The sequence below is a fragment of the Thermothielavioides terrestris genome, chromosome 5 (assembly GCF_000226115.1).
Source record: "Thermothielavioides terrestris NRRL 8126 chromosome 5, complete sequence".
NCBI lineage: Eukaryota > Fungi > Ascomycota > Sordariomycetes > Sordariales > Chaetomiaceae > Thermothielavioides > Thermothielavioides terrestris.
Window position 1 is genome coordinate 1,846,459 of NC_016461.1, and position 19,196 is coordinate 1,865,654.

At 50.4% G+C, this 19,196-nt stretch overlaps 4 protein-coding genes across 4 annotated transcripts; 3 read left to right on the forward strand and 1 right to left on the reverse strand.

The window, feature by feature from the left end:
* The first annotated feature begins 8,245 nt into the window (after positions 1-8,245).
* On the forward strand, positions 8,246-10,340 carry THITE_2121535 (uncharacterized protein). Its single transcript, XM_003656587.1, has 2 exons — positions 8,246-8,279; positions 8,688-10,340. The coding sequence occupies exon 2, from the start codon at positions 8,832-8,834 to the stop codon at positions 10,137-10,139; it is 1,308 nt and encodes a 435-aa protein (XP_003656635.1). The 5' UTR covers positions 8,246-8,279; positions 8,688-8,831; the 3' UTR covers positions 10,140-10,340.
* Positions 10,341-11,274: 934 nt separating this feature from the next.
* Positions 11,275-13,168, reverse strand: THITE_2121540 (uncharacterized protein). Its single transcript, XM_003656588.1, has 6 exons — positions 13,003-13,168; positions 12,828-12,879; positions 12,558-12,765; positions 12,329-12,485; positions 11,875-12,260; positions 11,275-11,783 (listed from the first exon to the last, which is right to left on the reverse strand). Exons 1-6 carry the CDS (start codon positions 13,007-13,009, stop codon positions 11,385-11,387), a joined length of 1,209 nt encoding a protein of 402 aa, XP_003656636.1. The 5' UTR covers positions 13,010-13,168; the 3' UTR covers positions 11,275-11,384.
* Positions 13,169-14,701: 1,533 nt separating this feature from the next.
* Positions 14,702-15,711, forward strand: THITE_2121543 (uncharacterized protein). The gene is made up of 3 exons (XM_003656589.1): positions 14,702-15,096; positions 15,151-15,301; positions 15,385-15,711. Exons 1-3 carry the CDS (start codon positions 15,049-15,051, stop codon positions 15,651-15,653), a joined length of 468 nt encoding a protein of 155 aa, XP_003656637.1. The 5' UTR covers positions 14,702-15,048; the 3' UTR covers positions 15,654-15,711.
* Positions 15,712-16,119: 408 nt separating this feature from the next.
* On the forward strand, positions 16,120-18,877 carry THITE_2121546 (uncharacterized protein). The gene is made up of 4 exons (XM_003656590.1): positions 16,120-16,382; positions 16,483-16,678; positions 16,912-18,522; positions 18,608-18,877. Exons 1-4 carry the CDS (start codon positions 16,305-16,307, stop codon positions 18,733-18,735), a joined length of 2,013 nt encoding a protein of 670 aa, XP_003656638.1. The 5' UTR covers positions 16,120-16,304; the 3' UTR covers positions 18,736-18,877.
* Positions 18,878-19,196: the final 319 nt, after the last annotated feature.

Genomic DNA, 19,196 nt, shown 5'->3' on the forward strand with positions numbered 1-19,196 from the left:
TTACAATCGCCACAGGGTAAGCGGGGCCGCGACGACTTCAAGCAACATCAACAATGCAAAACCGCGAAGACTTATAAAAACAACTTCGCGAAACCTCAACCAAATCGAAAAAAAAGAAAACGAAGTTAACCCGCACCCTAACCTTGACCCTCACCCTAACCATTAACCCTCACCCTAACCAGCGGGGGGCTAGCGCCGCCCCCCGCACCCCCGGCGAACTAACCCTTGGCGATGGTGTAAACCCCTTGGCGATCTTGGCGATGTACTGACGGCGTAAAAACATTGCCGACAATTGGCCGAAATTAGTCTTGGCGGGACCTCTATAACCTCCAGCCCCGAGGGCTGCTGGTCAAGGTCAGTGCTCTTTGCGAGATGCAACGTTGGTGGTCTGCAGTCACATTTGTTGCTTGCTTGACCTTGTCGTGATCGACAAGACGGCAGGAGTAACTCCACAGTGCGGAGTAGTGTACACTCCGGATAGGACGCTGGAGTGTACGGAAGACACTATTCCGCACCTCTGAAGTACGATCAATGGTCGTCAAAACGCGGCAGTTCCTATAGTTGAACGCCCAGTAATCGGAGTTGTCATTTGAGGACATGTAGCTCCGTAGTGTACGACTGGCTTGCTGCTTTGGGATGTTGACAGCCGCTGTGAGGATGCCAGCTCGCACCGCCGAAACCAACGTCCAGCAACACAAGATGTGGCGTCTGTGCGAATCTCGCATCTGAGTTTGGGAGACGAACAGGGACTGCGAACAGGGACTGCGTTTGCCCCGACCTGGCAAGGAATGAGGAGCACCTTCCCGTCTCGAGGTCGGCTCATGCAGGGGGTGGCCTGTGCTTTCCCACGCCGGGACTAGGGCCCGGCAGCCAGGCTCGAAGCTTCCTGCTGTGGGAAGCACTTCCTACAAGGCATCTCAGGCATCATTACCAGGGCAGGGGCATCCGTTATAGCCCTATAGCCCAGAGTGGCGCAGGCATTGTACTTAGACATATAGACAGACGTAAGGGTGGAGATTCCTATATCAATCAATCAATTAATCAACCAATCTATCATTGTATCCTACGTATCGTATAGCATTTGTACTACAATTTGGTGCCTACTATACGATCGAACTGACGGCAATATCGCGATCTTCCTCGTCTTCGTTATTTCACTTGTAGTAGAACCTTTTTAGCAACTAGCCGGTTATTTGTAACCGTATACTAGTTGGCGAAACACTATACTAGTTAGCCTGCGATACGGCTATACTAGACCCGACGGCATCTCGTGTAGGCGAGCCATTGCCTACCTCTATATCGACGAAGACTATAGATTAGTAGCTTAGAGCCTAGCAACTATTATAGTTCTACGACTCTGAGTACGCTTATATAGCTATCGTAGACTATAAGGATCTCGATTATATATATTCGTTTATCGGAGATATATACTACGCTATTATAGACTTACTACTATAGCTACTAGCCTAGGAAACTAATAAGTAATCTTTCAACGCCTTCTATACCTAGTAGAAGACCTAGTGGCTATTGACGCTAACAACGTTATTAGCTACTATATTATAGTTAACGTTGTAGTCTATAGCGCCTTCCGAACCTCTAATGTTATATTCCGTAGTACCTTTTGTAGCTTTAGCGTTATCTATATCTACTACGCTATCACCGGTGACGCCTATCTAGTTGGACGACGCCTTATAGACTTAGGCACTACCTACTCTATAGTAACTATAGCTATCTATACCCTCTACCGAACTAAGTACTATCTACAACTACCTATCTACTGGCAATACCCCTAAAGGAAGTACCTAGAAGCTTTATAACCACTATAGTATATCTACTAACACTAATACCTATAGTAAGGAACCTAAATACTATTTATAGGTTATAGTTAACAACTATAGCAACAACGTTGAGCCTAATAGCCCTCTTATAGCTATAGCTATAGTAGAGCTAATAGCCATTGTATTTCGCTAATATCGCTAGCACTAAAATATGGATATAAGCAACCTCCTAGTGGTAGCTATAGAACAGTAAGTATAGCTATTTTTGGCTAATAGCACCCTTAAGCTAGCCAATATAGGCTACTTCGACCCTTTTGCTATAGATCCTTCTAGCGCTAGCCTAATCGCCAACGGAAAAGTCAATAAATATACCAATATATTCCTATTCTATAATCGCCTTACCGACTTAGCTACAACCTATAGCGACAATGCTATATACCGTATCTAGACGTAGTGCCTACAAGGTCCTACATTGGTATAGCACTTATATATATTAACTAACGAGGACTATAAGCTCCTCTGTACTATAACTATTATAGCTATTTACAATAAGCTTAAAAGCTACTTTAAAATCGACTATTTAGTCGCCTTTAATATACTTAAGTAGTTACAATTCACCTTAGTAGACATTGCTAATAGCAAAGATATTATAGCCTTTACCTAGACTATAATACGCTATACAAAGGCTTGCGATATAAGCTAATATAGCCAACTCATTATAGTATTTAAGGCTTTTGATAGCGATATCTAAAGCGAGCTAGATAAGCTAACGCTATCTACCGAAATCAACGCCTTCTTCTATCAAATCTAGAAGTGAAAAAGCGTTCTTCAACGATATACCTAGCGCTACTAAAGGCCACCTCTATACCAACTATATTAGCCGCTATATCGACCCCCCTTCTAAGGAAGAGGCGACTACTAGTAGCAAGGTTATCGCTAGCTAGATAATAGCTTACGAGTACCGCTATACCACCTACTATATTAGCTATATTAGCCGACGCTACTAGTATAGTAGTATAACTAGGATCCTAGACTATCGAATCAACGGCCTAATAATCAGTTGCCGTGATAGCTACTGGTTCTAGAGAATCGTCGCCTCCTAGTACTACTATAGCGTCAACAAAGCTAGTAGAATAGGTAGCAACATCCTAGTAGGCTCGCGCCTACCTTCTATAGCGATATATATTAGTAACCCAACGTTGAAGATGCCCCTAAAGAGGAAGATCAATTCGGCCTAATAGACTCCTTCTATAGCAACGTACTATTCTTAGATAGCGAATATCCTATTGCTCCTAACTGGCTTAACGTACTAAAGGAGCTATACCCGCCTAGCAACTCTATTAATAACAAAGTCGTCGTATAGTTTATAGCAATGTCTATTAGCTTAGTATATCGCTATTGTAATAAGACCTTCCCCTCTAACAACAAGTTGATAGCCTATATCTATACCGACTATCTTAAACGGCCTTAGCTCAGTAAGAAGATTACGTTCGCCGATATAGTAGATGCCTAGCTAGCGATAGATAACTCGATATACCTTTCTAACATCGTCGACTTAAAAAACGAGCTACGCCCTTATTTATAGTAGGTAGAGCGAATAACGTAATATAGCCTATAGCTATATAGTCGCCTATAACCATTATTCGGTCAAAGGTTAACACTATACTAGATTAAGGCGCTAGCTTCGGCTTCTAGTTATAGACCTATTTGAAGATCAACATTATATTAAGCACTGACCGCCTAGACGACCTTTAAGAAATCTATATAGATATAGGTTGTATAGCTACACTTGTTGACTAGTATTAGTTGACTATCTATTACCCTAACGCTGTTACTAGGTACTACGCTAGCCCTCTAATAGTCTATAGCATTGGTTTAGATATATATTCTAGCCTCGATTACGCTATTATTGACCTTAATTTCTAAAATACCTTGCCTTCTAGTAAGTCTACTATCGCTAGCTTTATATACGAAGTAACTATCGTCGACGACCTTTATACTAATATACTATTAAGTATAGATTATATAACTCTTAAAGGCTTCGACATCTTACTCTCTTAAGATATAGTTATTATTAATTCGTATAGCGGTATCTAAATACTAGTTACTACTAGACAGTACAGAAGACTATACCGTTTATATATCATTATTGCTAAGTATCTTATTATTCTACTATATACTACTACTACTATCTCTATCGACTATAGTATCTATATCGACGATGGCTAAACCCTTCTTTTCGAACTAAGCATTTCAAACTATATCTTAGTCTTCGTAGCGGTCGCCGACTACTATATATCCTCCATTGTTGTATAGAACGACACTAGCAACCCTATTATAGTCCCTAAAGACTACTAGATCGGTACCTTGACTTCTATTATATCCGGATACTAGGTGTATATAGTAGACGACCCTATAGCCGCCAAGCTTACTATCAAAAAGCCACTGCAACCTACAGATAAGCTACAACTCTCGATAGCTAGCCTCAACACTGTTAAACACCCCTATAGCGTCACTATCTATAACCTTCTGCCTAACGAGCTTATACCTATCTAGTTACTCGTAATAGAATACTAAGATATATTTAAGGACAAGGGCTTCGTTAACCTCGACTAGGATCAATAGATATACGTTAAATTGTGCCCTAGTTGGGAAGCCTATATCCCTAAGAAATACTACATTTATCCTATCAACGTCGAGGACCGAGCTATTGTCAAGGACACCGTTACTAAGCTCAAGGCTGTTGGCAAGGCTACTAAGACCTATTTCTAGGTCCCTTTTTCCTTCCCTATCTTCATTATCTAGCGTACTACGCCCAATGGTATAAGGAAAGGCTAGATAGTAGTCGATATTTGCTTATTCAATAAAATAGTCCTCCTTAACGCTTACTCCGTTAAATCGTAAGACGATATTATAGTATAGCTAGCCAATATAAAGTACATTACTATCTTCGACGCAATAGCTTTCTATTACCAGTGGTTAGTAGACCCTAGAGACAGATAGATCTTTACTATAAATACTATAGAGGGCTAGTATACGTTCAACTACGTTGTTATAGGTTACTAGAATAGCAACGTATATATATAGCGGCAAATGGACCTCCTTCTTAAGGACATTGACGCTATAGACGTATATTACAATGACGTCGTTATTAGGAGCTACGAATTTGCTATCGCTAATAGCTACCTTGCCTACCTTCGTACTATATTCAAAGCGCTATATAAGTGCAATATCTCTATTGGCCTTGACAAATCGTTTATTATATTCCTTAGCGCTATAGTACTTAGCCGAATAGTCAATAGTATAGGTATATCTACTATAGCCGAAAGGCTAGTAGCGATTATTGTACTAGAGTTCCTATATACCCTCAAGGACCTCGAGTACTTTATTAGCGCTACTAGCTTTATATAGTATAATATACTGCTCTATTCTATCCTCATTGCACTATTGTAGCAATAGAAGATAGCCCTCCTAAAAACCTATAACCGTAAAGGTAAGCGAAAGTTATAGTTATACACTATATAGTTGTTGTTGCTAACGACCGAGGAACTCACGTCTTTCGAAGTGGTTAAAGCAACGCTCTTCTACAATATATCTATTACCTTCTTCTACAATAGTGATCCCCTATATATAGACATCGATGTCTCCTAGTATAGTATCGGTACCGAAATCTACTATATTGAGCCTATAGCAATACGAAAGATCCTTAGCAAAGACGGTCTTATCGCTATATATCCCCTATATACTATTATCTAGCCAATTATATACCTATTGTATACACTGTTGTTTATAGAGCAGAAGTACTAGCCTACCGAGATAGAAGTCCTTAGTCTAGTGTAGATACTTACGAAATATAAAAGATAGACGACTATTATACGTTCTACGCCTATCTATATCTTTACCGACTATAAGGCCATCCTTAGCTTCAACAACACGACTAAGGATATTATATCCTTCGCCCTAATGAACAAGCGCCTTATCTACGCTATAGAATACCTTAGTTAATACGACCTCCGCATTCTCTATAAGCCTAGTAAATACTATATAGTACCTAATACGTTGTTATAAATGCTATTAACCAATAATATTATAGATCTAAACGCTATAGGTGGCCTCGATAACCTTCTAGACGACTATATAAAACATTAGGCGATATATACTAGTGAACCGTTATACCTATTACCTATCTAGGCATTCTCCGAACTAGCTATAAACAAAGATGTTAGTCTTAGTATTCCTATAGTCAGTATAACCTCTAACATAGTTATATTGAACATCTACCTAGACTTTGTCAAGCGGCTATAATAGAGTTATCTCGAAGACCCTATCTAGAAAAAGACCCTTATAGTTGTCAACTAGAACAATGTCCTTGTACCTAAATATAGGGCGACCTTGCTATTCCAACTATACTATAGCCTTCTCTAGAAGATAAATAGCTAAGTTCCCTACCTCTATATCCTATACACTTATATAATAGACGTCTTGAACGCTATTTACAACGGTAACCACTATAGATACTAAGTATTATGAATATACTTTAGCAACTTCTTCATTCGTTAGCCTATAAGAATAGTCTATAAGTACATCGACGCCTACCCTAAGTATAAGGCCAACGATATCCGTTACTACTAGCTATATAGCTCTCTATAACTACTTATTAGCAACGAGTACCTATACTATATAATTACTATCGACTTTATTGTCGACCTCCCAATTTCGATAGAGAGCTATAACGCTACTATAGTTATCGTTGACAAGCTTAGCAAAGAGATCTAAATCGTACTTAGCAAGACTATATAGACCTCTAAGGACTAGGGCAAACACCTACTCTACTAGCTTATAACAGTAAACTAGGGCCTACCAAAGATTATACTGTTAGATAGAGACCTAAAGTTTATAGTAGCGCTTTAGCAGACTATCTAGTAGTCACTAGGTACTAAACTACTATATACTATAGCGTACTATCTAGCTACTAATAGCTAAACTAAACGGATAATCTAGACTATCGAATTAGCTCTATAGCACTATATTTAAGCCTTTAATAACTTCTATAAATAGCTAGAGATCATCCTACTTCTCTAGTTCAAATATAATACTACCTATATAGCTATAACCGGTATATCGCCTAACGAAGTTACTAAAGGCTTTAACCTAGTTACTATTACCAACGTTATTACCAACTATAATTTAAAACTAACAACGCTACTACTATAACTATACCTAAACGTATACAACGCTATCGCCATTATAGCTATAACGACTAAATACTACTACGACCATTGCTATAAGGTACACTTCTTTAACGTTGGCCACAAGGTCTAGTTACGCCTCTATAAGGGTTACTCTATACCTACAATAGGTATTATCGGCAATAAGTTCGGCTAGCAATATATAGGACCTTTGACTATTTTAAAATAAGTTAGACGATTAGCCTACTAGCTATAGATACTACTATTATAAAAGATCTACAATGTAGTTAGTATTAACTATTTAGAGCCTTATACGTTTAACCTATATAGTAGATAGCTCTTAGTTATCTATCCTATTACTATAGCTAAGTTGTATATTAACACTATTATAGTACAACGAAAGTATAATAGTAAGCCCTAATATTTCATTATATACTACGGATTAGGTAGGGAGTACGACTAGTAGGTCACTAAGGACCATTTAATGGCTATAGCGCTACAAATGCTATAGGTATAGCGAAAATATTATCAATAATATCATTACTATATCGACGAGGGCGTCGATCTTTTCGTGTAGCGGCAGATTATAGGAAGCACTTCCTACAAGGCATCTCAGGCATCATTACTAGGGTAGGGGCATCCGTTACAGCCCCATAGCCCAGAGTAGCGTAGGCATTGTACTTAGACATATAGACAGACGCAAGGGTGGAGATTCCCGCATCAATCAATCAATCAATCAACCAATCCATCATTGCATCCTACGCATCGCGTAGCATTTGTGCCACACCTGCAGCCCGGGCCCCTGAGGTCCCAGCACCCGTTGTGCCGGCGCACGGCCGCCGCCCGATGTCACGGTGGCCTGCCGCGCTGTTTCTTTCCCACGCACAACGCCACCGCAGAAAACCGCGAAAAAGTGCGCTGCCGCAATGCAGCTAAAAGAGGGCTAGGAAGGATTCAAAAATCGGAAGCAATGTCATCCATCCTGTCGTTTCCTTCCTGTCTTCCCAGGAGCACAGACACAGGAACGCTAACGTGATCGCGGGGGTGGTTGTCTGACTGCTCGCAACTGCCAACGCTCTCCACCACTCCCACTCCTTCATTGAACTTGATCTTGTGGTCGATGTACTTCTACTGTACTCTAGACATACACGCCTGTACACACACGTCCTCTGTCACTCTCACACACTCTCTCTCTTGCAGTCCTGCTCGCGAAACCGTTTGTTCGCAGCCACGATCCGTTCGCTCCTTGTCCACAACCGCGGTGCCGTCCCCGACCCGTGTCTCGCGTGTAACTCCAAAACACCACCATCCGGTGAGTTTCAAACTCTCGCGTCTGGACAGCTGCTGCTCGGGAGTAGCCGGCGGTGCTGATCACCATCAGCCTAATATAACTTTTTAATACTCGCTGCGACTCGCGAGCTAGACCCCCCAGTCCCGGTCGTTTTGCACATCTCGCTTTGAACCAGCGCTGTTCCGTCGTCGATCCGGACCGTATACCGTCCCCCCGGGTACGATCATCTCAAGGATCCGCACGTGGCCGACTCGCCCAGAAGCTGTCTCTTCGTGTGTCTCCTGTTCAATCTGCGTCAAATTCTTCGTGCACTGGGCGAATTGCGCTTGTTGCCTTATTTGGCGATCTCGCCCCATCGCTTCATTTACCGAGCAACACGGAACAAGGGGCATCCTTGCACCAGCTGACAGTGGCAGACTCGGTGCACAGGAAGACCGCCTGTGGTTGTGACGAGTTCTGAAGCAACATATCGCGCGGAGCTTCCAGCTTCTTGGTCGACTACATCTTCGGACGACCCCTCAAACGTCAGCTCAGACACTCAGCTCAGGAACCGTCTGCCGACCGATACCAACAATGGGCGGACTGATACCCTTGGTGCTCGCCTCGAGCAACCGGACGAGTGTCATAGCGAATCCGCAATCATCTCTCCGACGCCAGTCTGCTGCCGGCTCGACAAGCCCGACCAGCCCGGCGAGCCCGACCTTCGCTGCGCGGGCAGGATTTCCCAAGCGCTTGCCGGTTTCGACGACGGTATCTGAACCGGCACCGCCGTGCACTCCAGCAGAGTGGAGGAAAATCATCGCCGAAGTCAAGAGAAAATACTTCAGCAAGGGGTACCGGGCGTGCTCGGCAAGATGTCTCGAGGTTCTCGACGGCATCAAGGATGCATCCCAGGTTGAGCCGGTGTATCTGATTTACCTTCACTTCTACGCGGCCACCTCGATGGAGATTTGCGCGCGTCCGCTTCCTCCCACCTCGGCCCTGCGCGCCAATCTCCTGCAACAAGCTCGCACCCACTTCAATCAGGCCGCCTCGCTCATCAATTCCGCCGAGGAGTCGGTGCTCCGAAAGTTCCGTCCGGGCTCCGTTAGCTCGTCACGGGGCTCTAGCTGCCACTCGCCTTCCGGATCCATCAGCTCCCGGGCATGGACGCCCGACACACGGCTCTCCTCGCCGACCAACTCGGTCTGCTCGTTCGACGATCTCACCGCCAAGCGACCCCTATCGCCTTCGAGGCGCGTCAAGAAGGTGTCCTTCTCCCTTCCCAAGGAGCAGTCATTGCAACCGGTCGCCGCTGAGCCAGTCATCCGCCCGGACTCGCCCACCCTCGGCTTCGACGACGCCTTCTTCCCCGCCGCCGCACCGGCCACGCAACAAGCGCTCCCAGACAAGCCAGCTCCCTCGCCCAAGTTTCAAGAGATCGAGCTTCCCCTGCAGCCCATACCCGAGCACGAGGACGAATCTGAGTCCGGCCCCCGTGCGGCCGTGAACGGCCCAGAAGAACAAGACGACCAGAACGCATACCTCGCCGCCCGCGCCGTCCACCGCTACTGCGAGCACCTCTCGAGCCTGCGCGCCCAGCTCGCCCGCCACTCCACCAGCCTCGACCAGCTGCTTTCCTCCTCCGCCTCCGCTTCCTCAGGACCCAATGGCCCTTCACCGTCCGAACCGGCATCCATGTCTCCGTCTCTGATGACGACGACTATCACCGCCAACGAAAATGCCAAGCCTAGCAGTAGCAACCACGGCGCCGGGCGCGCCTCCGCGCCAGACCTCCGCGCTCGCATCGAGCGGCTACGAAGCATCGGCTGGCAAAGGAAGCGCTTCGATCCGGCGAGGTACGAGGCGCTGTGCGATGCTGTCATGGCGGAGCTGGCGTAGAGCGCGGCCAGCTCTGTCTTTTGTTTCTCTGTGTGTCTGCTTGAAGGGGGTCGAGGTTGATACCTTGGAGAAAAGGGGGGAATTGGCGTTTTTTTGTTAGGAGTTTTATAAATGCATGGCGCGCTGGGTCGGGGTCGTGGGGGCGCATGGGGAGTTAAAGTTCATCCATCTTTCTGGAGATGGCGGTTGTGCTTCATTGCTGTTTGGTATTGATGGATAAGAGCTATATCACCTGGGGTTATCTGTGGTTGGCGGGATATTATCTGGTTGTCATATCGAGCACAGGTTAGCGGCATATGCATCTGTTGTTATTTTATTCTACATTTTGTTCTGTGGCTGGTTGCATATATTTCGCTAGGTGGGAGGTTACTTCTCAAACCTTGAACGCTTTAAGGGGGAATGTCAACAAGCCAGTGGGCAGCTATGCGTCCGCATTCGTAGTTGTGTAATCTGTATACAGTTCGCCTCAGATTCTATGTCTACGCTATGTTGTCGCTCGCAGTACCAGCCCGTGTCGCGGCGAGGGTCACGTCGCGAGCCATCTCACCTATTACCGGCGAACCGAGTACGTGGCAAAGGGTTCCTTACGTTCATTGCTCGGACTTGATTTTCCCTGCTCTGCATGAGCCCACGTCTAGCCCGAGGACAACAGGTCAGCGTATTATGGGATGGTTCTGCATGTCGCGCGGGAAACGGGGGATAACGTTGAAAGCCAACCTTATTTACAATCTCAGGGGCTAACATGCTTGAGTGGCGATGTTACGCAGACCGACCCGGCAAGCAAACATGATCATCACGGACACAGACTCATTTGCTGTCGGCCGGCCAGAAATCAACCAAGGCTTGGATGACTCAAAAGCAATGGAAGGATCACTACCTCACGTTACCCAGCTGTGTCTATTCAACTGCGCGGCTTTCCCGATGAGGAACTGGCGCTCGGAACAGAATCAGATCATGGCAGATTTGCACGGCCCGCAAGATAAAACAGCGAACCGGCTTGCGAGCGAGCCTAAACACTGGGTATGACAGAAACCTCTTACCCTCCAGCCTCCACCCATCCTCCTTTCCCATCAGAGCAAAGAAAGCCCAACAACCCAAAGCATCTTCCAACATCAAACCCCGACATTCCCCATTCGTTTTCAGATCCCTCCCCCCATGCCCCCCCTTCTTCTCATGTTATATTTTTCAGTAATTTACTGCCCACCGTGGTATCATCCCCTAGCCCCCTTCCTTCTCACCCCACCTTTATGAAACCTTCTTGGCCGCCTCCTCCGTGATCTTCTGGGTCTCCTCCTGCTCCTTCATCTCGCGCACCTTTGCGAGGACGACCTCGCGGAAGATGGCGCCCTTGATGGTCTTGGACAGCTTGCGCTTGCCGCCGGCGGTGCCGCTGTCCTCACCGCCGTTGTTAGCATCCGAGGGATTGAAGTGGCGGCTCTGGTCCGCAGCCAGCGTGGCGTCCTTGGGCATGTCCGAGTTGTCCGGGTCCTCCTCCTGCATCTTGAGCGCCTCGATGCGGTTGGCCAGCTTGACCATCTCGATGCCGCGCCGCAGCCGCGCGCGGGCGAGGTAGGCGCGGATCTCGGGCAGCAGGTTGTGGTCGGTCGCGTTCTTGCCGCTGAGCCACGGGTGGGCGAGGGCGCGCTGGAGCGGAGCGTGCGCGTTAGTTAGTGAGTCCGTAACACCCGGGAGTAGACAGCGTCCGGGGGGAGGGTAGGGGAAAGCCTAGCCTTACCTCGCTCGTCCACCGCTCGGCGGGGTTTGCTCTCAGCAGCTTCAAGATGAAGTCCTTGGCGTCGTTGCTGACGTCCTTCCAGTACCGCTCGTGGAACACCACGTTGCAGGCGTTGCACTCATCGATCAGATCCTGGAGGACCTCGGAGCGGAAAGGGGGGTAGCCGCAGAGCAGAGTGTAGGTGATGATGCCGAGCGACCACATGTCGACGGGTTTGCCGTGGCCCATCTTCATCATCACTTCGGGCGCGGCGTAGCCGAACGAGCCGGCCATTGTCCTGAGCACCTCATCCTTGCTGTGGAGCGTCTTTGCGATGCCGAAGTCGGCCAAAACCAGGTCCGAGTCCGGGGCCTTGGTGAGGTAGAGGAGGTTCTCGGGTTTAAGGTCTGTGCGACGGTTAGAGAACAGGATAAGCACGATGTCCTGGAGTGTTGTCCCCAGCGGTAAGACTTACCGCGGTGAACGACATTGTTCTGGTGCAGATAGTTGACGGCGTCCAGGACCTGCTTGATGGTCTGGGATGCATCCTTCTCGGTAAACCGTCCCTGCTGGGAGATCCGGTCGAACAGCTCGCCGCCAGTCGCAAGCTCGGTGACGATGTAATATTTGTCCTGCGCAAAGGCCAAGGTTAGCCTCGGCGGTTCTCATGCCTTCCGCGGGAGGGTGGAGATTCCGCAACGCACTTTCGATTCAAACCAGTCGACGAACTTGACAATGTGCGGGTGGTCTAGACGCTGGAGCATCTCTAGCTCGTCGAGCACCATGCGCTCATTGCCCCGGACGACCTTCTTCAGGATGACCTTGATAGCGACGGGGCCATCGGGGCCTTCCGCCTCCCTGACGATGCCGTACGTGCCGGCACCCAGGGTGCGGCCGAAGCGGTACTTGGCCCTGGATTTCGGCGCGTCAGTGCGATTGCCACGGCGACGGGAGGCGAGGTGGGGGCTGCGCACTTCTTTTCGTAGCTCTCGGGCTGCCCATGCAGGCGGTTGAGCATGTTCGTGACTGCATGATATGCGCATCAGTCTCTGCGTGTGAATCCGGACAGCGCCGCCTAGGACTGGGACCATGAAGTTGAACGGAACAGACCGAAGCGGGTGAGCATCAGACGAACTGAGTGGGACTTACAGCTCATGGTGCCGAGCTTTGCAGGAAGGAGGAAAGCTCAGAGGGTATCGCGGGGCGCGCCGCTGGAGATCGGCGCGATACAAGTAGGGTCGAAACGAACTTCCAGCTTGTGCTCAATTCCGCAGTCTACGAGTCGTGTTGACAGCGTCACAGAGTCGGGTTGAGCCCACCGTTAGCTGTGTTGGCAAGTCGGTGCTGGTACGCAGGGGCGAAGGGGCGGGGCTGAGGAGGGGCAGCGCCTGGGCGGTGCGAAATTGCGGAAAGCGGCTGAGGCTGGAAGCTGGCGGCGGTTCAACAAGCTGAAGGCAAGGGGTCTTGCGGACCCTTAAATCGGCTGGCTAGGGAGGGCATGCGCCGCGAGGGAGACAACGATAAAGACCCGACAAGGCAGAGCGAGCGGCGTATTTGCAGCAATTCCACGTTGGGCTGACAGTAGCCAACCTGCCCAAGTTAAGGCAAACGAGTAGTGTACGGAATACAGTACAATGGAGGACCAAGGGCCCCGCAGCTTGGGAGGCCTGCCGTTTTCAGTAAGGGACCAGTTCACTGGGAGATTCAGCGGAGATGACTCCCCAAGGGCTAGACATCTAAATACCTGTCATCAAGTCTCTTTCTTGGTCAACAGACAGCCTAGATGGACGGAAGCGAGGGATTGCTTGGCCCCATCAGGCATTTTATCTCCTGTTGGTTCCAGACAGCGGTTGCTATGGCGGCCTGGCTGCGTGCTGGGTTCTACACTACGCGACGGAGCGCGCGACGGAGGAACACTACTGGGCTGTGCCAGAAGGGTGGGTCGCTCCGCCAAGCATGTGAACCTGGAAGCTACTCCGGACCTTCACTCCCTCCAGGTATCTCACTGAGTGGGGTCGTCAAAGGCCATCTAGGTGTGTTGGTTACACACACCAGTCTGTCCCCAGCACGGAGATAGTTACTCAAGTTAGCCCAGGACCAAGCTGTGTGCAGCACTTCCTACGCCTCTTCCAGCATTCCCGTCTGAATCCTAAGGTAGCATGGTGGGTGGACCCCTGCCGCGCTAGGATTCAGAATGCTGGAGGATGTGAAAGTCATCCGGGGAGCACACCCAAGTGAGGGAAAAAGGTTGACAAAAAAGAAGGCGCTGTCTCATGTTGGTTCTGTTCTGCCTTCTCATGTCATAACAGGTATATACCTACCTACTCTCTCTGCTGCACGCTCGCATGGTGCTCCCTTCGCGCTTCATTGGCTCAGCAACGGTCATCGCCATCAGAAGGTGCCTACACAGAAGCCTTGAGGGGTTCTGCGCCGCCTCCAGCGTATGGCACAGTGACGGGTCAAATCGTGACGGGTCAAATCGTGACGGGTCAAATCGTGACGGGTCAAATCGTGCGTTTGGATCCAAGAAACGCCATGCTCTTCCCCGGTTCCTGAATTCCGGGAGCTCAGATCTTTTGTCTGCTGCTTGCAATTTACAGACAGTCAAGAGATAATGCATGCAACATAAGTACACTAGGTAAGGTAGGTAGGCTGATTATTCACTTCAGATTGACAAGTAGCGAGATGCGGGGGGAATATAAAGAAAATGTAGAATAAGAAGACAAAAGAAAGAGTACATAATGCCAATGAACTAAGAAATCAAGTTCACATCTAACAGTTCATGTTTGGTTCGTTCCTGACTCGTGGGTGGCAAACTAAATGAAAGGTGGTGTGTGACGTTGGTAAGATAAGGTCGGCAAGTGGGGCCTTGCAACCCCCCAGAGCTGGCCTCTGGCAGCCGCGACTTTCCAGGTAGTCAGTCTTCCTCCCCGCCCGATTCCCAGCCTTATACGGAATACCACCTAAGAAAGTGCGGCCCGTCTTCGATCAGCGCCCTGCCTCACCTGTGGCTGGCGCATCTTCCAGCTCTGAGGGCTCAGACGCTCGTTGGCTTCCCAACCGTATCACGACCTACCTAGTATTTGCGCCAACAGGCAACCTGATGTGCCCCGCCCCCGCCTAGCTGCTTGATCTCCACATCCCGCCACCTGCGCATGGTCACCCTCTGCCTCTCGCGCAGCATCACGACCGAAGATGGCGGGGCACTTTGCTGCCAAGAGGTTGAGCAAGGAGCTCTCTAAGGTTTGCGGCGTGTCGCCCTGTGCATAGGCGCCCTGTCTAATGCTTTCCTTCTAGATACGCAGCTCGCTCCCGCCGGGAATTGAGCTGGTTTCGGCGGACAACTTCGAGGAGTGGCTCTTGGACATCAGGGTCTTAGACAACAACCCGCTCTATCAGAACGAGACGTACAGGCTGAAGTTCCGCTTTGCCTCGTCATATCCCATCGGTATGTCCTGCGCGCCATGTGCGCGCGGCGCGGAGGGGGGGTTCAGCCTGCAACGATTCTAACCTGGAGCTCGTCGCTTGCAGAACCGCCCGAAGTGGTCTTCGTGAAGCTTCCCGACCGGCCGATCCCAATACACCCCCACATCTATTCGAACGGCATCATCTGCCTCGACCTCCTCGGGCAACAGGGCTGGAGTCCGGTGCAGAACGTTGAGAGCGTCTGCATGAGCTTGCAGAGCATGTTGACGGGCAACTCCAAGAACGAGCGGCCGCCTGGAGACGAGGAGTTCGTCCGGGGAAACCGCCTTCGGCCGAAGGACATCGAATTCTACTACCACGACAACGACGTATGACCCCGTCTTGGGGGTCTTTCCTCGGGAAGTTGGTTTTCTTTTTCGTTGTTTTGCTTCATTTTCACTTCGAAAGCCTGGGTTTATTGGCTTCCTGGTTGGGATTCGAGCGTTGAATTTTACCAGCGGTTCGATGGGTTTGTGTGCATTCGGTCGATCAACTTTGCTGGCCGCATTGATGCATCGGAGAGCGCTTGGCCGTTGGGCGGTTCGAGGTGGACGGAGGCGCTCACATCGGAGGCGCTCACATCGCGACGCGTAAGATTCCGCTCTCCCGGGGTCATATGTGGAGGAAACGGCGGGCCTAAGGTACACACAGCCTACGTGTAGTATGTTCCATGGAGGTATGAGAGTGATCTTTAGCTCAAAGACGTCGCTGCCTTGTTGTGCTAGGTACCTGGTACCTAGATACGCAGATGTTATCGGTTGTGATTGACTTCCAGCGTCTCTTGTTGCTTGATGTAAAAGTGGACTTCGTCGGTTTCGGTTCCACACCAATCGCCGCTAACTAAATTAGGCAGCGACGAAAGCAACTTCGACAGCCCCACCAGCCTGGAGCTTGGACCCGCTCGGCATTCCTTCGGCAGCCAAACACGAGCTCAGTGGTCATGTTCCAGCAGCATCCGCGGAACGCCGCATGGAGAGCTCACTACCATGGCTCCTCGTGCGGCGTTTGACACGGAGCAGGTCAGAGACAGAGCGCGCAAGGACCTGCTACATCTCCTCGAGGGAGTAAGTCGATGCATCCGGCGCGGCGCGCCTCGCTGAGGCGAGGGACGCAGCGCAGCGCGCAGGACGCGATGAGACTGACCGACCGCACGCCTTCCCCTAGGTCCGCGGCAAGAAAAACCTCGTTATCGAAAAAGAGCTAGCAGGTCCACTTGGTGTCGTGGTCAAGGCCTCGACCCTGCGCGACTACGGCGTCGACAATTTCTTCTTCCTCGAGAACAAAAACACAGACACCAGCCAGCGGAATGTCGTCTTCATTGCGCGGGGCGAGTCTGCCCGCAATGCTCACGCCATCGCCGGTGAGACTCACTCCAAAACCAATCACGCACGCCCAAACTCCCTCTCCCTGCAATTTTCAAATTGTCACTCTCGGCCCTAGAGTAGACAGTGCTGAGCTCTTCCGCCACTCGGCGCCTGTCAGTCAGATGGGCCGTATATGGAGCCGGTCAGGCCAGCGCGGTCCTATAGCCTCACTGGACGTCGCAAGACAAGCAGTTGATGCCATCATCGCGTGCTGACAGACAATGCGTAGACCAGGTAATCCGGCTCCAACGAGAGAGCCAGTCGCCCCACGAATTCCACATCTTCTGGGTGCCGCGCCGGACATTGCTGTCGGACAAGGTGCTGGAGGAAGCCGGCGTCCTGGGTGACACCAATGTCTCCGAGCTGCCGCTCTTCTTTTTCCCACTGGAAAAGGATGTCCTGTCGCTGGAACTGAACGATTCCTTCCGGGATCTATATCTAGCCAAGGACCCGACTCCCGTCTTCCTGCTCGCCCGCGCGTTAATGGGCATCCAGCAGCGGCACGGACTGTTTCCACGCATCATCGGCAAGGGAGACAATGCCAAACGCGTAGCCGACCTCCTTTCTCGCATGCGGCAGGAACTGCTCGCTGGAGAGGATGCAGGCGAAACGGACGGAGCCGGGCTGGGTCCCAGCACCACGATCGAGAACGTCATCATCATCGACCGCGAGGTTGACTTCGTGACGCCGCTCCTGACGCAGTTGACGTACGAGGGCCTGCTAGATGAGGTTTTTGGAATTCGGAACAATCAGACCGATGTCGATGCCACCATCGTCGGTGCACCAGCTCAACCATCGGGGCCGGGCACATCGGCAGCTGCGCCGGTGAGCAATGGGCCGTCGCGGAAGCGCAAGATCCAGCTGGATGGGTCGGATGCGCTATTTGCGCAGCTCCGGGACGCCAACTTTGCCATCGTTGGTGGTCTCCTGAACAAGGTTGCCCGCCGGCTGCAGAGCGACTACGAGAGTAGGCACAATTCCAAGACGGCAGCGGAGCTCAAGGAGTTCGTACAGAAGCTGCCTGGCTACCAAGCCGAACAGCAGAGTGTGAAGATACACACGGGCATGGCAGAGGAAATCATCAAGTACACGCGGACCGAGAGCTTCAACAAGCTGCTAGAAGTCCAGCAGAACCTCGCGGCCGGGGCGGACCCGTCGTCGCAATTCGACGCGATCGAGGAGCTCATAGCTCGCGACACGCCGCTGCCCCAGGTTCTCAGGTTATTGTGCATCTACTCTTGCATTTCTGGCGGCATCAAAGCCAAGGAGCTGGACCACTTCCGGCGGCTGATCCTGCAGGGGTATGGCTACCAGCACCTCCTGACCCTCCACAACCTGGAGCGGCTGCAGATGTTGCTGTCGAGGACATCACCCCTGGCCTCGATGATTCCCATGACGGGCTCGGCGGGCGCTCAGGGAACGAAGACGAACTACACGTATCTGCGGAAGCAGCTCCGGCTCATCGTGGATGAGGTCAACGAGCACGATCCCAATGACATCGCCTACGTGTACAGCGGCTACGCTCCCCTATCCATCCGGCTTGTGCAGTGCGTGCTGCAGAAGCAGTATCTCGTCTCCATCACAAAAGGCGCCGGGGCGACCAACGCGCCGGGCCCCGCCGCCGGGGGAGCCCAGGGCTGGCGCGGCTTCGACGACGCGGTCAAACACGTCCGAGGCCAGACATTCGACGAAATCCAGAAGGGCGAGGACAAGGCAGTCAAGGCGCGGGCGCTGTTGTCGGGTGGGACAGGCGACAAGAAGACCGTCTTTGTGGTGTTCGTAGGCGGCATCACTTTCACAGAGATTGCCGCCCTGCGGTTCCTTGCGAGGCAAGAAGAAGGTGGGTCAGGCGGGTGGCAGACAGCGATGGCCCTCAGCATTCACTCAGGACCTGGTTTAACTGACTCTGTGTGCATCGGGAGCAGCGCGGAGAAACATCGTCATCTGCACCACATCGATCATTAGCGGAAACAGGATGATGGATGCAGCGATCGAGAAGGAGACGTTCGAGAAGAGCACCCCGCAGGCTCCGCCACCTCCGCCGGCTAGATGAATCACATCGGGGCACCCCAAATAAAATGAGACGTTGCTATCAGCGCAGCTGGTGTGAGCTTTGGGGTGGTCATTCGGAGAACAAGGGAGAGAATGCTGTTTTAAAACAAAACAAACTCTCGGGGAGCGCCGGGAATGCTTGCACGGATGTGTCAAAGCCGGTAGTTTCATGTCCATACGGGAATAATACGATGATACCCGAACCGGCAGGGAGGCGTCGTTGGGCTTGCATCTCGAAGCCCCAGAGGATGACGCTTCTCGAGGAGGAAGTTGCCCGGAAGTTCTATGTTACCGGCCTTGACCCTACCTCCTACCTGTGCACGATACCTGGAGGAACCTGGAATGTCTGGCGGGGGGTTGTGTGGGTTGGCGAAGGCGCTGTTTATGGGCGCTCACGTGATGATACCATGCCTGAAATGGCCTGTTTCAATGCTCTCGGTCAGCGCCTCCATGTTGGACTCA

Bases quoted from the DNA above. Each gene is read 5' to 3' on its own strand.
- THITE_2121535 (XM_003656587.1), top strand. From the start codon at position 8,832: ATGGGCGGACTGATACCCTTGGTGCTCGCCTCGAGCAACCGGACGAGT.
- THITE_2121546 (XM_003656590.1), top strand. From the start codon at position 16,305: ATGGCTCCTCGTGCGGCGTTTGACACGGAGCAGGTCAGAGACAGAGCG. The intron at 16,383-16,482 runs GTAAGTCGATGC...GCCTTCCCCTAG, and splicing joins TGCTACATCTCCTCGAGGGA to GTCCGCGGCAAGAAAAACCT. The intron at 18,523-18,607 runs GTGGGTCAGGCG...CATCGGGAGCAG, and splicing joins CCTTGCGAGGCAAGAAGAAG to CGCGGAGAAACATCGTCATC.
- THITE_2121540 (XM_003656588.1), bottom strand. The intron at 12,766-12,827 runs GTGCGCAGCCCC...GCCGAAATCCAG, and splicing joins CCCGAGAGCTACGAAAAGAA to GGCCAAGTACCGCTTCGGCC. The intron at 11,784-11,874 runs GTAAGGCTAGGC...GCTCCGCTCCAG, and splicing joins CCGAGCGGTGGACGAGCGAG to CGCGCCCTCGCCCACCCGTG.
- THITE_2121543 (XM_003656589.1), top strand. From the start codon at position 15,049: ATGGCGGGGCACTTTGCTGCCAAGAGGTTGAGCAAGGAGCTCTCTAAG. The intron at 15,097-15,150 runs GTTTGCGGCGTG...CTTTCCTTCTAG, and splicing joins TGAGCAAGGAGCTCTCTAAG to ATACGCAGCTCGCTCCCGCC. The intron at 15,302-15,384 runs GTATGTCCTGCG...CGTCGCTTGCAG, and splicing joins TGCCTCGTCATATCCCATCG to AACCGCCCGAAGTGGTCTTC.